The sequence below is a fragment of the Haliotis cracherodii genome, unplaced genomic scaffold (assembly GCF_022045235.1).
Source record: "Haliotis cracherodii isolate W230 unplaced genomic scaffold, xgHalCrac1.p SCAF_13, whole genome shotgun sequence".
NCBI lineage: Eukaryota > Metazoa > Mollusca > Gastropoda > Lepetellida > Haliotidae > Haliotis > Haliotis cracherodii.
In genome coordinates this window covers 23,615,156-23,640,550 of record NW_027266268.1, presented here as the reverse complement: position 1 = coordinate 23,640,550, position 25,395 = coordinate 23,615,156, and the positions used below count along the sequence as shown (strand labels likewise).

The window sequence follows — 25,395 nt, the reverse complement described above, 5'->3', positions numbered from 1 at the left end:
AATGTTGAGTCAGTTACCTGGTTTAGGACCATAACGTGTTAAAATGGGCGGGGGATATAGATGACTTCGTTGACTATACACTTGTTTAGTTATTGTTTCTTGTAATTTGTCATTTGTTTGCATAAAAAAAAACACAGAAATATTTTACTTTCCATTTCATATGGATGCGACCATGGTGGATCTTTTGTGGGTAAACAATGTATTCTTCTTCAAGAATATTCAACTCTTGACTCATTACATACAGAATTGCACATTTACTTGTGGTTACTTTGCAGACAGCTGCTGGGGGGATATGTCATCTTTCTGATGACTCTTGTTTAACTCTGTTATTACAAGTTTAACTACTGGCACTGAGAACATTTTTTAACTACTGGCAGGATAATGCAAGGAGTTTGGAACTCTGCATGGGTTTGCATGTGTCATACACTGCCAATTGTTTGGGGTTTGTTGCTGACTATTATGGCATGAAAAACCATTTACATCATCATATGGGGTAAACGGGTGATATCATCCTGCTGGTTTGGAATTTTGTCTGTGGAATGCTTTGTCATTACTCCACGTTTGAAGACTGCCTAATACTGCTGACCCGAATTCTCAAGTCACATTCATGAAATGTTCGTTGTTGACATTGAAACTCCAGACTTTTGATTTGTGGCTTGAATGACTCATGCCAGCTTGTTGATTGTAAAAGGGGAGTTTGTCAAGTTAATTGTCCTAAGTGGATATAGTATGATATTTCCCCGACTTGGCATTACGGCAGTAGACGCTGGGTGTTGTTGAGGGTGTGGAATGCCGTTGATGGTGTGGAGGTCCCCATGTGTGTTGCCCACGTATTGTGTGTGGTGACAGAGAGGGTATTCACACATACACCTCACCAGCTGGAATGTCCATTGTTGGGAGATAATACCCAATGAATAAAGACCTTGCGTCTTTTATCCATGATGACTGGAAGCGATGATCCAGATCTGGTTCCATGTTTGGAATCAGCAAATGAGATGGTAATAAAGCACTGGGATTGAGGCTCGTTATACATGTACCGTTTTATAGACGAAAGGGTGAGATTGTACCACATTCAAAGTATAAGGCATAAAATACTGACGTGGTAAAAAGGATATGTCAGTGCTCCTGAAAATTTTACAGTCGTATGAGTACAGTAGTACTGGTCATTATAAGAACTGACGAGTACCAGACATATTTTATTCAATCCAATAAGTACCGTACTGCTCATTTATAGAATTGATGAGTACTGGTATAATATTGCACCTTCATCATTCAAAGACTTTGTGTTGTACATTCGGATTTTGGTGCCAGGATGTGTATTTTTTTAAGTTGGCAGTTGCTTCAATATTTTAACAATCACTTGATTGTCTGGTAAAGACTTCATTGTGTACAGGTTGCCGTCGTATGGCAGGAGTACTGTGCGCAGCATTAGAAATTGGCACTAGTCCTGTAGTCCTTACCGAACTGCCCAATAGTAAAGGTATCCTAAGGACTAGTAGAAATTGGCCCATTTAAAGGGTTTTGCTATATGTTATCATTATAAGGACTAGTGGACAAAAACTGTTAGTTTCTAACCCCATGTGCGGCATCAGGCCAGAAATTATGTGAGTTACAGGTGCTACGTTGGGGCAAGACATGCTTAACCTTATTCACGAACACCTGGTGTCATCAATGATTTTCAGTGATCCAGACCCGTGAAGACCTGGACTAGAATAGGTAGAATAGGTCTTCAGTTACCCATGCTTGCCATAAAAGGCGACTATGCTTATCGTAAGAGGCGACTAACAGGATCGGGTGGTCAGGTTTTCTGATTTGGTTGATGCATGTCAGCAATCTTAATTGCATGGATTGATGCTCACGATGTTAAGCACAGAATTGTCTGGTCCAGACTTGATTATTTACAGACCGCTGTCATATAGCTGGAATATTGCTGAGTGCGGTGTTAAACAACAAGCAAACGAACAAAACAAAACAATGATCCATAATTGTCACCTCTATTTTGCCTTTTACGCCCAATGGAATCTGTTCCGACAGATAACCGTGACTGATTGTCCTCGGGTGTTGACGTTATTTTATATTTATGATAATTGTAGTGCTGAGATAATTCTGTGGAACAGGGCTCTGAACTTTTGTTTATCTGGTATATGAAAATATTTTATATCTCTGTAGTCTGTGCCAAACATTTTTGAGTGGACTCGTGCAAACTTGGCTCTAGCATCATTGTCAGTAGTTTTTGTGTCATTATGTATAACAATTATTCCTGAGTTTACCAGACTAAGGCTTTGGGTAAGTTGCTTAAGTCGCAGATTGCCCACGTTTTTGTTGTTATTACGAGAATGTCTGTGGGCTGGACTAGGTTAGTTTTGTGTTACTGTCAGACCACGTTGGGTAAGATTTGGATTCCACTGCTGAGTATTGTAAGCTAGCTTGAGACTGTTAACCCTTTTAGATACAGTATCAGTGCAGGCTGTAGCCAATAACACGATATACAGGGATTATGGCTGATTGTGCGTGACTGATTTATTATATACCTGTCCTGGTAATTCTTGCAAAGTATTTGTTGAGGTCACCAGTTTGATAGAAATTAATGTAGAGCTGAGTGTTTGCTCGTGTACAAGGCCTGAATATTGGCGGGTGTACGACCCTGAGTATTGCTGGATGTATGAGGCCTGGATATTGGCGGATGTATGAGACCTGAGTATTCGCGAGTGTATGAGGCCTGAGTATTGGTGTGTGTATGAGGCCTGAGTATTGGCAGGTGTAGGAGGCCTGAGTATTGGCAGGTGTAGGAGGCCTGAGTATTGGCGGATGTATGAGGCCTGAGTATTGGCGGGTGTATGAGGCCTGAGTATTGGCGGATGTATGAGGCCTGAGTATTGGGGGGTGTATGAGGCCTGAGTATTGGCGGGTGTAGGAAGCCTGAGTATTGGTGTGTGTAGGAGGCCAGAGTATTGGCGGGTGTAGGAGGCCTGAGTATTGGCGGATGTACGAGGCCTGAGTATTGGCGGGTGTACGAGGCCTGAGTATTGGCGGGTGTATGAGGCCTGAGTATTGGCGGGTGTACGCGGTCTGAGTATTGGCGGGTGTACGCGGTCTGAGTATTGGTGTGTGTAGGAGGCCTGAGTAATGGTGGGTGTAGGAGGCCTGAGTATTGGCGGGTGTACGCAGTCTGAGTATTGGTGTGTGTAGGAGGCCTGAGTATTGGGGGGTGTACGCGGCCTGAGTATTGGTGTGTGTACGCAGCCTGAGTATTGGCGGGTGTAGGAGGCCTGAGTATTGGCGGGTGTAGGAGGCCTGAGTATTGGCGGGTGTAGGAGGCCTGAGTATTGGCGGGTGTAGGAGGCCTGAGTATTGGCGGGTGTACGCGGTCTGAGTATTGGTGTGTGTAGGAGGCCTGAGTATTAGTTTTTAAAGAGGCCTGAGTATTGGCGGGTGTACGACCCTGAGTATTAGTGTGTGTAGGAGGCCTGAGTATTAGTTTTTAAAGAGGCCTGAGTATTAGTGTGTGTAGGACCCTGAGTATTCGTGTGTGTAGGAGGCCTGAGTATTAGTTTTTAAAGAGGCCTGAGTATTGGCGGGTGTACGACCCTGAGTATTAGTGTGTGTAGGAGGCCTGAGTATTAGTGTTTAAAGAGGCCTGAGTATTAGTGTGTGTAGGACCCTGAGTATTGGTGTGTGTAGGAGGCCTGAGTATAGGCGGTTGTACACGGTCTGAGTTTTGGCAACTTAGAAAAATAATCAGGGCGAACGGGGATTCAAACCCACAATCATAGGTTTCTGGCGTGCCAAAGGGAGGCAACTCTGCACAGTGAATTTCGAAGCCTGGTGTCATCAATGATTTTCAGTGATCCAGGCCCGTGAAGATCTGGGGTAGAATAGGTCTACAGCTACCCATGCTTGCGACTATGCTTGTCGTAAGAGGTGACTAACAGGATCGGGTGTTCAGGTTTGCTGCCTTTGTTGATGCATGTCATCAATCTTAATTGCATGGATTGATGTTCACGATGTTAATCACTGAATTGTCTGGTCCAGACTTGATTACTTACAGACCACCGTCATATAGCTGGAATATTGTTGAGTGCGGTGTTAAACAACAAGCAAACGAACAAAACAAAACAGTGATCCATATTTGTCACCGCTGTTTTTCTTTTTAGGCCCAATGGAATCTGTTCCGACAGATAATCGTGACTGATTGTTTAGTGTATTAGTATTAGTGTGTGTAGGAGGCCTGAGTATTAGTGTTTAAAGAGGCCTGAGTATTAGTGTGTGTAGGACCCTGAGTATTGGTGTGTGTAGGAGGCCTGAGTATAGGCGGTTGTACACGGTCTGAGTTTTGGCAACTTAGAAAAATAATCAGGGAGAACGGGGATTCAAACCCACAATCATAGGTTTCTGGCGTGCCAAAGGGAGGCAACTCTGCACAGTGAATTTCGAACACCTGGTGTGAGTTTTGGCAACTTAGAAAAATAATCAGGGCGAACGGGGATTCAAACCCACAATCATAGGTTTCTGGCGTGCCAAAGGGAGGCAACTCTGCACAGTGAATTTCGAAGCCTGAGACGGCTGGATCATTAATGCCTCTCGACGGGTTGAAGAAAATAAAAGAACAGAAAAAAGTCTTTTCTCGAAATGAGTGTGGTGCCCTAGTCTCAACTAGGCCTGTGTCTAGAATTAACTCTGATTCGTTTTAATGTCACTGATTGGTCCTTCTCATACATTTTATCCAATGAACACAGCTGTGAGATGTCATAATATTGTTCTGCTGTGACAGCTTGTGACACCTTCCGTGTGCAACCAATGTTATATTGCATCTTTATTGTGTCAGGCATGGGAGCGCGCCTTAGTTTGCACTTATCAGAGAGGTACACAAAGTATGTGATCTAGAATAACATTGTCGGACTCTCATTTTGTGGAAGCCTCAGTGGCTAAGTGGTTAGCTTGCTGACTTTGTGTGCTGGCAATTATGTGCCTTATTCTGAGAGTCTTGGTTCATATCCTGGACGGGACTCATTCCAAGAATTTGTGAAAAGTGTCACCCCAAATATAACATTTGTTACATATGACCACTGTCTAAGAGTCATTGTGTTTTCACACCATCCATGTGGTTCAGTGGTGAAAGTGGTTGCTTCAAGAAACGTATTGGGTAGAATGGCAGCATTTATGTGGTGATAAAATCAGTCACAGTGGGAAAATGCCTCGTCACGCCAAAGCTTCTACTTCATTGATGATGGAGATGATGGCTGTAAGAGGTGACTCAATGGACTGTGCATCATCTAACCCTAAAGACTTATATGATGTTCCTCATAATATCACTTACTGCTTTATTTTAATTACTTACAAACTTCCTTCGACCTGTGAAGACCTGGGGTAGAATAGGTCTTCAGCTACCCATGCTTGCCGTAAAAGGCAACTATGCTTGTTGTAAGAGGTGACTAATGGGATCGGGTGATCAAGCTCACTGACTTGGCTGATGCATGTCAATGTATCCCAATTGCGTGGATCGATGCTCATGTCAATCACTGAAATATCTGGTCCAGACTTGATTATTTTCAGACTGCTGTCCGATAGCTAGAATATTGCCGAGTGTGGCAACCAACAACCATCCTTTACATGTAGCTCTGTAGGTCATCTGTTCAATGTATTGATAAAACCTCGCCAGTAGACTTCATATGGCTGGAATATTTGTTTTTCACTTTTCATTATTTTAAATCATGTTAATTCCAGATGAGAAGTATCATGAGGAAGGCGACCTTCAAGTCAGAGTAGGATCACGGAAAGCAGACAGGGAGTCCCGTTCTCGAGCGCGGGATGGATACCGACAGGATTACTATGGCAGCCGTGATGTAAGGATGGGTAGCCCGAAGCGAGTTGACTTCTCGCATAACCTTCACCTTCGTGAAGTGAACACAGACGGGACATATCTGGATAGTGTTGCCCACCAGGAGTCTTCCACGGCGTCGTCCACTCAATCCCTCGACGTCCAGTCTACACTGACGGACAGTCGGGCCATCCGGGAGACGGAGCTACGCTTCCTGAACGATCACATTCCATCATCACGGAATTACCAGGATGTGAGATGGGATGGGACGCGTTTGACACGTGTCAATGTACAAGTTCCTACGGGTACCATGAGAAATGGAAGGACTAGAACCGAAAATCTTCCAAATAATTTCGGTAGCGAACATAGTGAAGGTGGCTTAGACAGGCGAAGAGAGGACTATGGGAAGCAGAAACGTGTGAAGAAATCACTGAAGGACTTACCTGACAATAATGGTGAGTTTACTCTTTCTTTTTGTAGAAACAACCGTGTTCAGAATAAAGGGAGGTATGTGAGGCTTAATTTTGTATTAGATTAGAACAAATTTTAATCGAATTCTAGTGTTCTTTCCCGAAGAACCTCTGAGCACAATTCCTGACGTGGAAGCAGCGTATGGAGTTGAGTTCATTTCAGATGGTGTGTGTCCATGCTCATTGGTAGTTTCAGTGGGCACCTCTTCAGTAGGGCAATGTCATGGCCTAGATGGAACTCTGACCCTTACCACTATTACAGCTGCTACTTGTAACATTTCCTGTGAAGACCCAGATTGTTATTGGTCTTCAGCAATTCGTTCATGTTATTAGGGGCGACTGGATGGATTGGGTGGTGTGGCTCGGTGACTGGGTTGATGCATGTCTTCATATCCCAGTTGCGTAGATCGATGCTCATGTTGTCGTGATTGTCTGTCCAGAATCGTTTACTTCATATAGCTGGAATATCACTGGGTTGTCTGGCCTAGACATGCATATTTAGAGTCTGGAATGATACGGCTGGAATATTTTTGACTGTGACAAACCCTTGACGATCTTGGTAAGCTTGCCGTAAAAGGTGACTACGCTTGTCGTAAGAGGCGACTACGCTTGTCGTAAGAGGCGACTAATGGGATCGGGTCGTCAGGCCCACTGACTAGGTTGATGCATGTCATCATACACCAACTGCGTAGGTCGATACTCATTATGTCAGTCACTGGATAATGTCTGGTCCAGACTTTATTCATAGACCGCTGTCATTAAGCTGGAATATTGTTGAGTGGTGTGTTAAACAACAAACAAACAAACTCTGACTTGATCCTTTTATGTCTACCATTATGTCTCAAACAAGATGACTTGAGCAAGATGGAAACATCTGACTTAGTTGTTCAAATGCCCCATTGCTATATCCACAAGATTCCTGATGTTAAGTCTTTCTTTGAAGAATGTGACCTGTGTATGTAGACGGCTCTATGGCAGATAGTGAGAGGCTTGATCAATACGGTATTATATGGTATACCTGATATATATTAAACGTGATCTCCCAGTGAGGATTTATGGGGATTTATAACACAGGTGGACAGTAAGGTATAAAAGGTAATCTCACCTACAGTTTCCTGGGGGTTAAACTCATTGCAGCAGGGTAGTCCCTGCGTGATGTCGGACTTCTCTGTTCAGTGAGAATCGAGATTGTGCTGTGCAAGAGACATACTCTTTTATATTTGGGTTTACGGATATGACCAGAGCCAATAACTATTCAGTCCGAAAGCATGCTGAGATTAGTTTGAATCATTTGTTTGTGGTCACACAGCTTTCTCTTTGATGGATTGAAGAGCACATACAAAAATCAAACAAAAACTGTTAATTCATTTAATGATAATTGATTATCAATAATCACCTTTGGCCAGATTTTTTGTTCCTGTTTTTGATCTTTCTGATTTTTCTTTCTATCGGAACTTTTCATTCTTAAGGTTGGCGGATCAGTAAACCATGGAAAAACAAATTATAAGGCCCTATAATAATAAAACCTTTATTGACAGAAGTAAATACATAAACATGTTACTCTAAAAAATGTAAACCGCCTCCATGGTCTTGTAGTAGAGCATCCGCCTGGAGAGTAGAAGGTCAAGGGTTTGATTCCCGGCCCCGTCATACCAAAAGACGTTAAAAGATGGTACTTGTTGTTACCCTGTCTGGCACTCAGCATTAAGGGACTAAAACTAGGACTGATCGGCTCGGAGTCATTGTGTCAGAGTGGTGAGGTATTCATGTTAAACTGCGGCATGGTATCTCAGTGAGCTAGCATCAGTCCGTACGAGTACAAGCAGCAGCAGCAGCAAGGACCCTTAAAATTAATTATTGGGGGACCCCTGGACCCCTACTTTCGTAAGTCAAGGTAAAACACTGTTATGACTATAAAATTAAAAATATTGAAGTGCACAGAATAATATATATCTTTTATCGACCTTGCCAAGCCAATTGGTTAGCACTGAATCTTTAAGTCATAAAGAAAGTGCTGCCTTTGTGCTGTTTTTCGGACTTTGAATCTATGCATGTTTTTATTGCCTGATAACATCTCAATGGATTACAAAGTGAACAAAACTTTATGGATAACAACTTCTTTATTATACAGCTATAGTTGTTAGCCATAAACTTTTAGTCTGCTTTGTTATGCATCAACTTCTAAGATATGCCTCTCAAACACCTCGGTGGATGGCTCTCCATTATACTGCTGCTGAATTGCTAAAGGTGCTGTGTGGTATGCTCAAAAAGGTCTGGGATATATTGTTATACCAAGGTTCCTTTCGTCTGCCTGAAAACATTGACGTCGCGATTTCTCTTAAACTATTCAGTGGATTCATCGCAAACTTAGTACATATAATCTATGTCATATGGAGGGGTGCAGTCAAAAGTAAAAATTGTTTTTATGAATTTTCCATTTTTTTATGAATTTTTCAAACCCTAACCCTATCCATTATTTAATTTGAAACTACTGACACACTAGGCGGGTTGGGGGTATTAGTGAGCCACGCTCACTTTTGCCCTTGTTTAGATCAGACTCCTCCATTGCATTAACAATGAGCCATTTCTCACTCCAAAGTCAGTGTAGTTCACTTACTGATGTACTGATTTGCAGTAAAAATTGGGAGTTTTAGAATTTTGAGTGATTGAATATTTACAAACTCAGCAATACAATGTCTGATGGTTAAGGCAGTTTTCTGATTTTAATATTGACAATCTTCTTGCACAAAGCAATCTTAGCTCTAAGACTATTTTAGTCTATGTTAAAGTAAAATCTAGTAATTTTTCATCAACAGGGTTTTACGTGTCTCACAAATGTGTGCCCAGTGCACTCAAATGTTTAGATTGGTCACACTAAAAGGATATACTGTTACACAATACTGTACACAATAATGTTCATGTAACCTATGGGGGGCACGGGGGGCCCAATTCGCTTGGCAGAGTTGCTTCCCTTGGGCACACCAGAAACCTATGATTGTGGGTTCAAATCCCGGTTCACCCCGATTATGTTTCTAGGTTTGTCCGCACCATACCCGTGTTCGTGGGTTTCACCGAAGTGGTAAACATCTGAGCCCTGCATCACTTCAGGCTTTCCTCCCACATTAAGCTGACAGGCCGTGATATAACTGGAATACTGATAAAAAGCGGCGTTAAACCCAACTCACTCGTGTAACCTACAGCACATCAGGAGCAGTGATGGGTGTCTGTCATTTCATCCATCAATCATGGCCACTGTCCACGTGATCACTGATTCATTCCAGGCTCTAAAGTAATTATCAGAACATACAGTACACCACACCGTTTCCACAGGATCCCCATATTGCATGAAGGACCCTTAAAATTAGTGGGGTCCACTGGACCCCTTCTTTTGTAAGTCACGGTAAAACACCACATAAATCACTAGTCTGAAATGAGCTGTTGACTAGTTGGTCATGACCAGTGGTGTCAACCCTGGAAGAGTTGGAAGGGCAAACTACGAGAGTTCGTGGAATCATGTGGTAGCAGAGTGTTCCATGTCCTTGCCGCCGTGGCCGCTGCGACGATCCAGAGCAACATTACTCACACACTGCCAAGCTGCCTGTCACAGACCTCGGCCCTAACATTGTCAGCCCCAGGCAAGATCAACGCCAATATTTATCACACTTGAGAAATTGCTTTGATAAAACCCTGCACAGCATAAGAGTTGGATAAACAGTGCCTGCGAGTGTGTCGGAATGCAGGAGGGTATAGAAAAATCCTGCCTAGTTCACCTACAGGGGCAAATAGGGGAACAAACAACCTTTGCTTTATGAAATCACTCAGCCTAGGCAGTCATATATCTCACCTGTGTTCAATTATCTCTGTCCTCTTGTCATTGTCGGTAAACAAGCATGGTGTCTCCAATTTAAGTAATTTAAGTGGAATAGCCTCCTTTACAGTTTGTCTAATCACATTAGGGTTAAATTTAACCTAGATGTTTTTATTTCAAGATTAATGTTGTTTATTTTGCACTAAAAGCTTGTTGTTTGGCTGGCTGTTCTTTGTATGAGGCATGGAAGCGAGCCAGGTATTGCCATTGGAATTACTTCTGTCATGTGATTCTGTATCACGTTCATCAAGATTATACACACTTTGCGGAATCAGGTTAACATTTGTTTAGCTAAGTAGCTGACAATTAAACGTGTGATAGAGGTGATCGAATTTGTACCACTAGCTGTGAGTGAATGGCAGCACGTTCCACGAAGCGATCTTAGTGCTCAGTTGGTCGTAACTCCCATACTTCAGCATAGGCTTACGATCAACGTAGTACTAAGATCACTTTGTAGAACGGGGCCCTGGTCTCTATTCCTGCGACACGTCCATGTTCAATAAGACTTGCAGTGGGTTGAGGTTTATTGCCATATTGCTACTCATTGCACAGACAAGTAACTACCCCATACAATGGGATGCATTGCTTTTAGTATCATGAATATTGATCTCTGTCTGGTTATTTTTCTTTCAGCCCTTCTAAGCCTATGTTAATATATGGGTGTGAGGACCGTTGTGGCACTTCAGGGCCTCGTTTCCACAAAGCAATCTTAGCAGCCTATGCAGTATGCTAAAGTATGATCATTAAGATCACTTTGTGAAGCGGGGCCCAGGTTAGAATGGATCCTCATCCCATGCTTTTAATAAGATCACGTCACAATAAGGATACAGCATATGTGACCTGGATGGTTTGTGAGTAGGTAAATACAAATTGAGTGTGGCAATGGCGATGCCTTACAGTCAGGACCAAGATAATCTTGGTTGCAACCACTGTCGTGTATAGTTTCCGTATTTCAGATATGTAATGCTATGGTTCACATTCTAAATACCAGAAAAACAAAAGAGGGTGTTTCATGACATCCTTCCTTTTCTGTGGGATCATTTTTTCAGACTTAGGGAGGAGGGGTTCAAAATGAAATGAGGGAAACAATCGACTGTTCAAGATGATGTCGGTTCATGTATACGTCATCCACTGCAGCTTGCTGTGTTTGGTTGTTTTGGAAAACAAAAACAGGAGAAACATGTTTTTATGTCCTTGTTCAGGGGTCTGTATTTCCTATAACACCTGTGGGGAGTCCGGGTTCAAAAACCGTTTTCGATGTAATAAGCGCCCACGGCGACATTTGTTAAGATATTGGCTAGTGAACGATCCCAATTAGCACCCCTTCCGATTGATCAATGTACACAAGATTTATTTATTCGCATATATAATTTGCGAATAGGGTAGGTCTACAGCCACCTGTGCTGGTTGTAGAGGTGATCAAATGGATCGGGTTGCCAGACTGTGTGACTTGCTTGATTGTCACATTGTCAACTTACCCTGACGGTGTGGATCGTTGCTCACAATATCAGTCACAAGATTGTCAGGTCCAGAACTGATTATTTACATTCTGCCATGATATAGCTTGAATGTTGCAGAGAACAGCATTAAACAACAAACGTGCTAGAAATGTACAAGCGATAATTAAATACTGGTTTAGGACCCCATGAATTGTTAAGGAGCCTTGTACCATGTATTGTCAAGACCATCTTGTCAAGGAGCCTGGTGTACATGCATCATGATTATCAATGCACATCTGGCATGCAAGGGCAACTCACACTGTATAAATACAGACTACAAAGAGTTCTGGTTTATTTTTCAAACATTTTCTCAAAAAAATTTTTTATTAAATATGCTATGGGTATTAAGAGAAGCCATCACTTGAACGTAGTTTAAGTCAGAAGGCATTCCAAACTGCAGGCTCGGGGCTCGAATGTTCTTTTTTATGGATCTACAAAGAGTGTTTCATGGTTCTTTATCACAGGATTAAACTAATATATGACACTGCCCTACTGCCACAAGTAGGAGATGATTTTGCTTCTTGATTGCAGTAGCTGTGACAATGCCGCAATGACGTGCTCTGGAATTAACCTTAAATGTGCCCATCTGACAAGATTTACTTTCAACTTGAGCTTTGTCGTTACGGTTATGAGTCCAGAGTTTGCATGACAATGAGATGATTGCCAACCAATGTATTGCCCCTGCAGCCTTGTGGGTATTCAGTATAGATGTGTTGGAAACGTCATTGTTCATTCGGAAGGCATGAAAGGAATTTAAACTGGAGTCAATGACTTGTAAGCTGCTTTTGGCGATGTTTATAATGAGGTCTACAGGAATGTGTAAATACCTGGTGGGGAATCAAACCCATCTAGGTATTGGTGATAAATATCACGATCGACCTCTCAACTGTTGAAATATGTTGAATGATTACAATAATGTTGAAATATACCAGTACCAGAATTGGTCTTTGAGGGTTAAAAACAAGAAAATATCTCAATCCTCAGAGTTTAAATATTAATGAATTTACAAGGCATTTGACTGGGTGATAACAGTCCATTTTATTTATTTTGGTGGGCGAGGCACTTGATACTTCCTCGGAGTCTTGAATTTCTATCATACTTTGACTGATAGGGGCCTTGTCCCCCTTTTAATGGGAGAATAAATTAGTTAGTTCTAACTATTATAAGAGGACGATAAGATTTCATGATCAGAAAACAAGGAGAAATAAGTAGAAATTCTAGAAAATTAGAAACCTTCCCTGAAAATAAGGATATTAACTTGGAAACTTGAAAACTAAAAATCTTTTGTCTCAATTATAAAAAAAATATCACTGAGAATGATAATTAAATTTTTTTTAAATAAAGTTGCTTCCTTGACAAGTACAAATTTTTAATGAAAGAAGCATAATCTTTTCCTTGAATTTGGCCTCCCTTGAAGTGTATTAGCCCGAGCCTCTGTACCACCATCTTCCCGAAGCTAGGGAGTGAACTGAATTTAAAAGTCCAGTTTCCACCCTTGCCGAACTAGGCTGGAATTCTTGGGCTGTCGAAGCGTCACCAGTGGTTATTATGAGTTATGTCCCTTCGAAGCATCTCGAGCTGCTATGGACCAATCAGATTTAACCTCTTGTATCACTTGACTTTGTTTCAAACAAAATGGCGGCGCCAAGTCAAGACGATCTGATCAATAATCAAGAGCTATTTTGTGGTAAAAGGGATGTTACATCGCGAAGCACATCAAATCATGTGAGCACCTTGATCAAAAACATGAATAGACTTGGAAAATATCTGTTGACAGCGAGTTGGAGGTGCACATGCTTTGCAAATCATGCAATCGACCGAAATCTAAACGACAGTTTACTAACCGGATTTCGATTTTGTTGCACGATTTTGGACTATGCATAGACTCGTTAGTCGTAAGCCAAAATGTAAGTCCATCATACCAGCTTAGTTCGTCAAGGGTAGAAACAGGACTTTTATAGTCAGTTAACTCTCTTGCCTTGGGAAGATGCTGTACTACAGACATTCCCCTTAGGGAAGCAGTTTTTGTTATGCATTTTGTAGAGGCTGCTGATCATGTGTATTTAACTATAACATGGCAAATGATAACCAGAAAGAATTGAAGTCACTACCCCTTTTAATGACTAATTTATTTATTAATATGATCATTAAAATGGGTTGAGGGATTTGGTTATTTTACTCATCTTGATGGATTTGCTTATAAAGTCAATATTGGTTCTGCCAATTGACTCGCATTGCTGACTAATTGTAAGTAGTTCTGCTTGTTAATGAATTATGTTTATACTGTACCTGCGAATAGTATCATGGTTAACATTTATACTAAGTTATCCTATAATAATTAGATCCACATCAAGTGCTTTTATGAGTTACCATGGTGTAATATTATACCCAAGCTCGTTTATAGTGACACCATAATCTCTTTCAAAGCATCCAGTAAATATGTCAACAAGATTAGTGCCAGTCCAACAGGATTAACAGGATTAAGTATTCCCCTCTGTCTAGCCATTCATTTAGCATAGGGCACAACCAATCGTGTATCAACCAATCATATTCCTTTTTATTGTTCAAATTTTTGCTAAATACATACTGTAGCAACATGATAGGGCAGAGAAGGGGTTTGACTCTCTTACCAAGCAGATCTCTCTCCCACAGCCCAGAGGGTTGTACCGACTCTCTGTGGCACCCTCAGTTATTTTTCTAAGATATCGTAACTTGCTCATTGTTAATTGTTCTTGTAAATAAAATTGTGATTAGTCTCCTGTGACTCCGGCTCTTTGCTGACTAATTCCCCAAGAAAACCAGCACGCCATTTGGAAGGTATTGTTCACCCAGAACAGTCCATGATGATAGCATAGGGCATGGTGATTGAATATTTAGACTTTGTGGTTTAAAAAGTGATTCTAACACTCCACCCCAACCCCCAAATATAGTACATGTTGCACTGTATACCTATACCTATGTCTGTATCTATATACAGATTGACTGTATCATGTTAGTGGTGCTACTTGTGGCAGTACTAAGTTGTTTACTCCGTACAGGACCGCCTCCGTGGTCTAGTGGTAGAGTGTCTGCCCGGAGAGCGGAAGGTCCGGGGTTTGATCCCCGGCCGCGTCATACCAAAAGACGTTAAAATATGTTACTTGTTGTTACCCTGTCTGGCGCTGGACATTTAAGGGCTAAAACAAGGACTAGTCGGCTCGCAGTCAGTATACTGAGTCTGAGTGGGGTATTCTTGTTAAACTGCGGCATGGTATCTCAGTGGGCTAGCACTATAAATCGGTACCAGTCCGGACTAGTACAAGCAGCCACACACACACGTGCATGCAAGGGGTGACTTAATGGATTGGGTTGTCGATTCGGTGGTTGATGGTGTCCTTGTGGGTCTTTGCTCACATTATTGATCACTGGATTGTTTGGTCCAGATTCGATTATGCATATTATGCAGAAACCCGAACTGTCAGGAAGACTGAGTCCTGTGTGTTTCTGCGGCTCCATGTTGTAAGTGTGTGGTGTATATTTAGTAAGTAAACCTTTATTTAGAGTTGTAGTGTGTTTATCCAACTACATTAATGAAGGGTGTCTATTTCTGGCTGGTCCTAAGTGGCTGTGTTGAGCTGAGGCGCACAAAGACAGCACTGTCATGGGAAATAGAGTGGCTGACTCGTGGTCTTAACAAACAATGCAGAATGAGGTGCACATACACTGCACTGTCATGGGAGATATGAGTGACTGGCTTGCTTAGTGTTATGTTCAAGATTATTGCACTTTTGGAGTGATTTGCATGCATTGGGTGTGTTTGAATGTATGTGGTTAATTGTACTTGTCTGGACTGTTGCCAGTTTTGTAGACTAACATTTAGTCTCTGAAATGAACATATTTTATGGATAAAACAGTAGTTAAAATTATAGTTATGAAATATAATAAAACGGAGCTGAGACGCTTTCTTCTTTTTCAGATGAAGTAGTCTAGACTTGCTAAATGTTATACACTTGCATGCACTGGTTGTGTTTGAATGTATGTGGTTGATTGTACTTGTCTGGACTGTTGCCACTTTTGTAGACTAACATCTACCCCTGAAATGAACATATTTTATGGATAAAAACAGTTGTTAAATTATAGTTATGATATATAATAAAAAGGAGCCGAGATGCTTTCTTCTTTTTCAGATGAAGTAGTCTAGACTTGCTAAATGTTATACACTTGCATGGGCTGTATTGGATATATTTGTTTCTTTTTATGCTTGTGGGTTTTTTTTGGTGATCTATCAGTGACAGGCAAATAAATGCTTTGACCAAATTAAAGTAGCCTAGTGTTTAAAGTATTCACTCATCACCCTGAAGACCTGGGTTTGATTCTGCACATGGGTACAATGTGTGTAGGCCAATATTTGGCATTCTTCACCGTGATATTGCTGGAATATTGCTAAAATCATCTTCTCTAGGAAAGGGAGTTACCTGACTGTAAAAGTCCAGTTTCTACCCTTGCCAAATTAGGCTGGAGTTATTTTTTGGCTGGACTAACGAGTCTATGCATAGTCTAATCAAAATTTCGAAATGAACTCAACACCACATTTGCGAACAACACGGTGACTGCCAGGCAGATTTCGGTTGATTGCAGGATTTGCAAATCATGTGTACCTCCAACTCGGCATCAACAGATATTTTCCGAATCTTTTCATGTTTTTTATCAAGGTGCTCAAGTGATCTCACTCATACATTTTGCGAAGTATCACCATTTGTTTTTTGGCAATATAGATCTTGATTATCGATCAGATGTTCTTGACTAGGTGCCGCCATTTTGTTTGAAGTAAATGCAAGTGATATGAGAAGAGGAATTTGATTGGTCAAGAGGAGGGCCATAAAAGGGCTATAACTCATAATAGCCTCTGGTGCCACAACCATCAAGTCACAAAATTCCAGCCTGATTCGGCAAGGCCTGAAACTGGAGTTTCATAGTGAATTAACTCCCTTGCCTCGGGAAGATGGCTTATAGTGACATAAAATACAACTCATGCATACATCACTGGATTATTTACAGATGGCCGAGATAGAGTTGGAATATTGCCGACTGCAGCTATAAACAACAAACAAGTATTATACGCATTCACAGAGCCCAACGGATCAATAAAATTTAACAGTTTGTTATATCTGTCAAATATCAGGGTCCCTTCAGTCTTTTGGGTTAATAATCTTGATAATGTCAAAACTGTTTCATGTTGGAAGAAGCTGTTGTGCCTAGCTTAATATAGTGGCAGATTAGGTTGGCGGCTATTCATGATACTATTTCCCTGTGACTGTGTAGAGATGTAAGATTTTCCTGAAGACTTCTGTTGAGGTATAATAACAGGTATGCCGTGCCCTGACTCACCTCGGTCGCTGACTACATTATGGTCTATATTACAACGTGGAGAAGATTGCTATCTAACCAGCACACATTTAATCTGGAATCTTAATATAAATTCCTCAAGTGTGATTTGACTGAATATACATGGCTTGTTGGAGACCTGGCTGTTTGTGTTAGGGAAATTAGAATCAGTTATAGATTGTGTCCTCTTGTCTATCAAATAAAGGCTTATTTGTCTGGGTGAAGTGCTCATGGATTATATCGTAATCAATAAGCTCATGTTGAGGGTTCCAGCACAACATACAATGTTGCTGTAAGAAACAATTGAACCTTTTGTTGGATATATATTTGAGGGTTAAGTATTCAAAAGGAATGCTTTTCGAACTGATTGATTTTTGGTACTAAAGACATATTTGTTGAGCTTATAAGATGTATCCTACAGTCCTGGACCAGATTGCCAGAAGCAGTGTCATTGATTGCTGAAAATAAATGGAATAAATACCCCCCCCCCCACATTGCTGAGCAATGTGCTTCCCCTTCGCCTCAGGTTCTTATTCTTGTAGCTGGCCGATCATGTTTTAACAAGTATGTTGACCCGTGAAGATTCCGGGGTAGAATAGGTCTTCAGCAACCCATGTTTGCCGTAAAAGGTTACTATGCTTGTCGTAAAAGGCTTGTCGTGGTCAGACTCACTGACTTGGTTGATGCATGTCATCGATCCCAATTGCGTGGATCGATGCTCATGACATTATTCACTGGATTGTCTGGTCCAGACTCGATTATTTACAGACCGCCGTCATATAGCTGGAATATTGCTGAGTGTGGCGTTTAAGAACAAACCCAAAAAAACAAGTATGGTACAAGTAATAATTAAAATAAATTGGTTTACATATTTGCTGACCATACAAAATGACAAATGACAATTGTTTTGTTTTTTTAAATTGATTTTGGTCAACTATTATATTTTTCCTACAGCTTAAACCGTTCATATTCATCACAAATTGTGAATTAGTCCCCTTCCTAGAGTTTGAAATGGTTGTTCCCTTAGCATTAAACAAGTACAACAAGCTCATTTGACTGGACGTTTACTTTGATAATAAACAAACGCACAAAATGAAAACAGGGTACTCCAGCACATGGAACTGTACAACCATTGTTATCAAAGGAGGAATACACAAAGGCAAAGAGTTTTTCACACAGCGTTAGAAATTGGCACTAGTCCTGTAGTCCTTGCCAAACTTGCCAATAGTTAAGGTATCCTTAGGAATAGTAGAAATTTGCCATTTTTACGGGTTTTGCTATATGTTATCATTATAAGGGCTAGTGGACTAAATATGTTAGTTTCTACCCCTGTCACATGTGATGATTTCCTCAATGAAAGTTAATCATTTCATGTCAGATGTTTATCCAACTGTGTAGGTTATTTTCAAGTTAAATGGACGAAAAACAAATATGTTTTGTTGAATATTGGACTGTGTGAGATGTGATGAACCGTGGCCAGTGGCAGAGGTACTAGGTTGACCACAGGGAACTCTGGGTAGGAGAGTAACGCAGTCACACATTGTTACATGGACACGCTCTTCAGTCTGTTGTTTCGACAAGTCACATTCTGTCTGTCGTCTATATGGAGCCTTGATAGTTTGCATGGACAACTAAATCTTGAAGACAAACTTACTAATCAACTTCAATTCAACTTTGATAGAGTTTATTTTGTTTGAGTCAATTAATTTTCACTGCTTGGGATTTAGAATACGTCCCATTCAACCTATGTTGGTTGGTCGAGGTGCTGAAGTTGATGGGGTTGTCCAGCAAACAACAAACAAATAAAACAAACACCATTCTGAAGACTCCCAATGTGTTATGTAATGTAGGCCTAAATTTGTCACAGTTCTAAATTTGCACTCTTTATTTCAGAACTGTTTGAGAAAATAAGAGAGAAGATTCGTCAACAGCGCCTCACAGCTTCATCTTCAGGTATGTGGCAGCACTGTTTGGGTGAAAATGGGGTGTCGTCAGACAAGACGTACAACCTGGCAGAGTTGTCTGTCAAAGCATGTGCTGTCTAAACTGTTTGATAAGCATTGCTTAGAAGTTGGCAGATGACAAAGTAGACACAATTTATGGATAACAACTTCTTTCCGACATTCCGGTATAGATCCTTACACCGTTGTCAAGCAAGGTATTTCTCAAATTGTGTCTGCTGTGTGTTGAGGTTACAAGTCTCCAGACTGCCCCCTACCCTGTGTTATCTCCGACCGCCTCTGTGGTCTAGTGGTAGAGCGTCCGCCAAGAGAGCTGAAGGTCCGGGGGTTCGATCCCCGGCCGCGTCATACCAAAAGACGTTAAAAGATGGTACTTGTTACCCTGTCTGGCGCTCGGCATTAAGGGGCTAAAACAAGGACTGGTCGGCTTGGAGTCAGTATACTGTGTCTGTGTGGGGTATTCATTTTAAACTGCGGCATGGTATCTCAGTGTGCTAGCACTATAAATCGGCATCAGTCGGGACTAGTACAAGCAGCCACACACACACGTGCATGCATGTCGCTATATAAGTGCAATAATCTTGGACGCGACGTTAAACCACATTTCACCTCACCTGTGTTATCAACTCCCAGGACCCATGCTGGGGGGCACGCTGTACCAGGGTAGGCGTTTGGTATTATCAGGACTTGAGTGGGCTTGACAAGCAGGATCACAGTCTGAGGAATCGATGATGGTTTTATCTACTTAGGGTTGAAGAGCTCCACATAAATTGAGCTTCCCATTCAGTGTGAGATAACTGTATTTTGTTCAGTTGTCTCCCTTCCCTTTAGAGGAAGACCTGTTGATCAGGGATTGTGACACTTGTAAAGTGAGTGTTAGTTTGATACAGAGAGTACACATGTCAGTAGAACATCAAGTTAGGAGAGTTTAAAGACGTAGAACATCACGTTAGGAGAGTTTAAAGATGTAGAACATCACGTTTAAAGTTTAAAGGCATATGCCTGAATCCTCATTTTCAAATACATATTAGATACATTTCTCTTGAAAATAGATACCCTTCCCATTTGTTGGTTGATAAAAACACATCTTGGTGATCCGGTGTCAGAGAAAGTCCTCAGTACCTCATGCTTGTCAGATGACTCAGATGAGAATGGGGTCGTCACAGTCTGTGACTTTAGCTACTTGTTTCGAAGCCTGAATCAAGTAAAATTCTGTTCAGGCAAGTAAGCTCAGATAAATGAGTCTATAACAATTGAATCAACTTAAAATGTTTCTCAAAGCCAAGTTTGGGCTAAAACATTTTTGGCACAAACTGTAGTCAGGCTCTGTGATTATCATTGTACCTCGATTGCATGGATTGTTGCTATGGATGCTTGCAGCCACTGGTTTAATTATTTACAGTCCATTAGGATATAACTTGAATATTACATACTGTGGTGTTTCACATGAAGATAAACATGTTATTTGACAGACTTCATGTTGGGGGTGCAGGTGGCCCAGTCGTCTACGGCTCGTAAGTTCACTGTGCAGCAGAGTTGTGTCCCTTTGGCATGCCAGAAATGAAACATCAGATATTCCCTGATCATGTATCCTGTTGGTCAGCTCCCTACTCATGCTCACTGAGGTTTCACCAACGTGGTTAACATCTAAGATCTGTATCGCTTGGGGCATTCCTACCATATCAAGCTGACAAGCCATGATCTATAACTGAAATATTGTTCAAAGAGGCATTGGACCAAACTCACTTGACTACTCACTCATAGATAGTTAGTAAAGCTTGATGCTTGATGTGAGAATGTTTTGTTTGTGCAGACACAAGTCAAGACAGCATAGTTGCAGCACCGGGAGGACTGACCGAGACAGCAGACAACCCTCTACATGTCCTCCATGGCATCAGCGATGCTGTCCAGACCACGGCTGCAGAGGACGGTGTGGGGAACAGACAGCCCAGAGTACGCAAGGTGGCAGCCGGACCACCACTTCCTGTCTATAAAGGTGAGTTGGTGATACCAGTGAGAGTGAAGTCTTCCTCCCTCAAGCTAGAGTGTAGAACACGAACATAGCGGCAAATGCAGTAATCTGTCTGTCTGAACTTGGCTAAAAATCAGTCATCTTGTGGATATATCATGTCTGAATAGGTTCCCAGTACCCCCATGCTTGTAATGTTTCAGTGCCTCCTTACTTGTCATGTCCCAGTACCCCATGCTTGTAATGTCCCAGTACCCCATGCTTGTCATGTCTCAGTACCCCATGCTTGTAATATTTCAGTGCCTCCTTACTTGTCACGTCTCAGTACCCCCATGCTTGTAATGTCCCAGTACCCCATGCTTGTCATGTCTCAGTACTCCATGCTTGTCATGTCTCAGTACCCCATGCTTGTCATGTCTCAGTACCCCATGCTTGTAATGTCCCAGTACCCCATGCTTGTCATGTCTCAGTACTCCATGCTTGTCATGTCTCAGTACCCCATGCTTGTCATGTCTCAGTACCCCATGCTTGTCATGTCTCAGTACCCCATGCTTGTAATGTCCCAGTACCCCATGCTTGTCATGTCTCAGTACTCCATGCTTGTCATGTCTCAGTACCCCATGCTTGTCATGTCTCAGTACCCCATGCTTGTAATATTTCAGTGCCTCCTTACTTGTCATGTCTCAGTACCCCATGCTTGTCATGTCTTAGTACCCCTTCCTTGTCATGTCTCAGTACCCCACGCTTGTCATGTCTCAGTACCCCATGCTTGTCACGTCCCAGTACCCCTTCCTTGTCATGTCTCAGTACCCCATGCTTGTCATGTCTCAGTACCCCATGCTTGTCACGTCCCAGTACCCCATGCTTGTCATGTCTCAGTACCCCCTTACTTGTCATGTCCCAGTGCCCCCTTACTTGTCATGTCTCAGTACCCCATGCTTGTCATGTCTCAGTACCCCACGCTTGTCATGTCACAGTACCGCACGCTTGTCATGTCCCAGTGCCCCCTTACTTGTCATGTCACAGTACCCCATGCTTGTCATGTCTCAGTACCCCACGCTTGTCATGTCCCAGTGCCTCCTTATTTGTCATGTCTCAGTACACCATGCTTGTCATGTCTCAGTACCCCATGCTTTAAAAGTCCAGTTTCCACCCTTGCCGAAATAGACTGGAATTCCTGGGCTCGATCGTAGTCCCACCAGTGGCTATTACGAGTTATGTCCTTTCTATGCCTCTCCTAATGACCAATCAGATTCAACCTCTCGTATCACTTGCATTTGCTTCAAACAAAACGGCGCCTAGTCAACACGATCTGATCGATAATCAAGATTTTTTTGTGATAAAATGAGTCTTACATCGCGAAGTGCATCAAGTTATGTGAGCACTTTGATTAAAAACATGAAAAGATTTAGAAAATATCTGTTGACAACGATTTAGCGGTGCACATGCTTTGCAAATCCTACAGTTGACCGAAATCTGCATGTCACTTTACGAACCGGATTTCGATTTCGGTATGTGATTTTGATTGGACTATGCTAGTCCAGCCAAAATGTGACTCCATAATACCAGCCTAGTTCGGCAAGGGTGGAAACTGGACTTATGTAGTCAGTTAACTCACTTGCTTCGGGAAGATGGGTTTTACGCTGCTTTTAGCAATATTCCAGGAATATCACGGCAATGGACACCAGAAATGGGCTTCTCACATTGTACCCATGTCGGGAATCGAACGTGACGAGTGAACGCTTCTACCACTAGGCTATCTGACTGTCCCTTTTATGTGTTTAGTACATTGGTAAACCGTGATAGAAACTGTTGACAGACTATATGGATCGGTTTGATGAGAAACTACGTACGGAAGTGTATTTCCTTGGGTATGTGAATAATGAAATAAATTAAAATGAATTGAAACAATATTTCTAGTACACTACTGCTGTGTGTCACTGTGTTACCTCCCTTGATAATGCATTACTGATGACTTCTGAACCTATTAACTGCGAAAATGCCCAAACAAAAGAGGAAAAGCCGACATATGGCTCTATTTTGGTCAATGAAATGAAGGACAGGAGAAGAAAATATAGTATTGCATATAATGGCAATATATCGCAATACATATCATGGTACAGACCAAGGTATTGCAGTACTGGTATATTGCAATACAAAAGTCCAGGCAATCACAGCCCTGTTGAGTATTGTGTGGCGACTTGAGTGACATGCAACCATTGTACATTGTCAATAGATGACTTGATAGCCCCTGATTCAGTGAACAACAACAAATATAACTACGTGTAATTCATATAGTTTCGTCTTCACCTCACTGTTGAATAGCTTCATATGTTTATTGTGAAGTAAATTTCATGGCTGTTCTCGACTTTAAAGTATAAGTGAAACTGTATTGTAAGCAGACACGTGAACAACGTATTTTATCCCTCGTCTTTGTTATGGAGTTATCTTCCCTTTGATTATCAAGGCCCCTTAACAGACAACTTATGACATCTTCAAATAAAAAAAGATAATGTGTACATTGTGTCGTGAGAATATGGACAATAGTGGTAATAAAACAGTTCCCCTTTAGAGGAACAGTTTGAAGTGGGGCGAGGTTTGAAGTATGAAGATATGAAATTGTCATAAATCTGTTTGTAGTTGGCTTGTCACAAAGCAACCTGTCGGAGCTCGTAAACTCAAGGTGTGAGTGTGTTAACAAGACATAATGATCCACAACAGGAGGACAGCTTCGCCTCTGCCTGTCAGGATCACTATCATTGCCACGTCCTCCTTGCCCGATGTTGACAGGTGGAGGTCGTTGTCGGTGGAGTGGCTGTAAATAGTCCCACATTCCTTGTGGTCATTACATTATGAAAACCTCTTGGGAGACCTTGAGATAGGGACCGCCTCCGTGGTCTAGTGGTAGAGCGTCCGCCCGGAGAGCGGAAGGTTCGGGGTTCGATCCCCGGCCGCGTCATACCAAAAGATGGTACTTGTTGTTACCCTGTCTGGCGCTCTGCATTTGAGGCTAAAACAAGGACTGGTCGGCTCGGAGTCAGTATACTGTGTCTGAGTGGGGTATTCATGTTAAACTGCGGCATGGTATCTCAGTGTGCTAGCACTATAAATCGGTAACAGTCCGGACTAGTACAAGCAGCCACACAAACACACACACACATACATGCACGTCGCCATATAAGTGCAATAATCTTGGACGCGACGTTAAACCCCATTTCACCTCTCCACCTTGAGATAGGAGGCAGTATGTCCTGCTGATAAACCAGGCGAAGATATTATGCAGTTGTTGTTTTTCAATGTTGTGGAATTGCTGTCAATCATTGTCAATAGTAAAGTTAAAAGGTATTCTGGATGGTCGAAAAGTTGGCAGCTGTTTGAGTTTGGGCAGACATTGGTGGAATGAACACTCTTGCTACAGGTTAATAATATGACATGTATGAGTCAATATGTTATGATATGCTATCTTTGGTTTAATTCCTCTTTGAACAATAGTGTCCCTTATACCACTCATGTCAGCTTGATGTGCGGGTCTTAGACAATTACCACTTCGTTAAAACCTATGATGTTTTGTTTGTTTGTTGTTTAATTCCATACTCAGCAATATCCCAGCTAAATAATCGAATCTGGAGCATAAGCATCAATCTATGCAATTGGGATACAATGACATGCATCAACCAAGTCAGTGAGCCTGTCTACCTGATTCCGTTAGTCGCCTCTTACAACATGCACAGTTGCCTTTTACGGCAAGCATGGCTTGCTGAAGACCTATTCTACCCCGGATCTTCACAGGTTTGAAAACTATGATCTCAGGCTCACGATGCCGAAACCTTATCAGGGCATTTTGGAGATTTCAACCCACGACCATAGGGTTCTGGCACTCCTTAGGGATGCACAGCAAATTGTTGCCTCTTAGACATCTGGGACCAGGGTGCCTTCTCTATTAACTGGAGAAATGTTGGTTGAGAAAAAACACCCCAAAGCTTCCAGGAACTGGCTGATTGGTAATATTGGAAAACTGGTTCCTGGCACCCCTTGATACTGGTCAGTTACCCTTAGATCTTGTGTCCTAATGGTCAGTCCCTTGTAATGAATGTCTTGCAGGAGTCTTGATTCAATTGTGCAATTGTGTCCATATATCTGAAGCTGAATTCTACACAGACTTACCGATAGGCTCCTTTTTTATTTCTTCAACTGATTGATGCACAAAACACTGCAAGATATGGAAAGTGATGTATGCTGTTGTTGTTGTGTTGGGCAGGTTTCACGGAGGTTCACACCGACCCCCGGTTTCAGATGGTGGTGAGGAGCAAGTCCCCTGTCCCGCGGAAGAAGCCCAAAACAACTGTCGGAAAGCTCCAGCGGAAAGTGTCTGCTGATCCACACAACGGTAGGTGAAGGTCATCAGGAGGGACGACTCATCCTAAAGTTGAACATCATGCTTTGCCC

The 25,395-nt window shown here is 41.9% G+C and overlaps 1 protein-coding gene across 1 annotated transcript in view; it reads left to right on the top strand.

Moving 5' to 3' along the window:
- The window catches only part of LOC139459785 (centrosome-associated protein 350-like), a 127,227-nt gene that overhangs the window by 70,602 nt on the left and 31,230 nt on the right, over positions 1 to 25,395 (top strand). The window contains exons 6-9 of the mRNA XM_071241452.1: positions 5,725 to 6,273; positions 18,913 to 18,972; positions 20,794 to 20,976; positions 25,208 to 25,336. Of these exons, the coding sequence (XP_071097553.1) occupies positions 5,725 to 6,273; positions 18,913 to 18,972; positions 20,794 to 20,976; positions 25,208 to 25,336 (921 nt within the window). The remainder of the gene's footprint in view (positions 1 to 5,724; positions 6,274 to 18,912; positions 18,973 to 20,793; positions 20,977 to 25,207; positions 25,337 to 25,395) is intronic.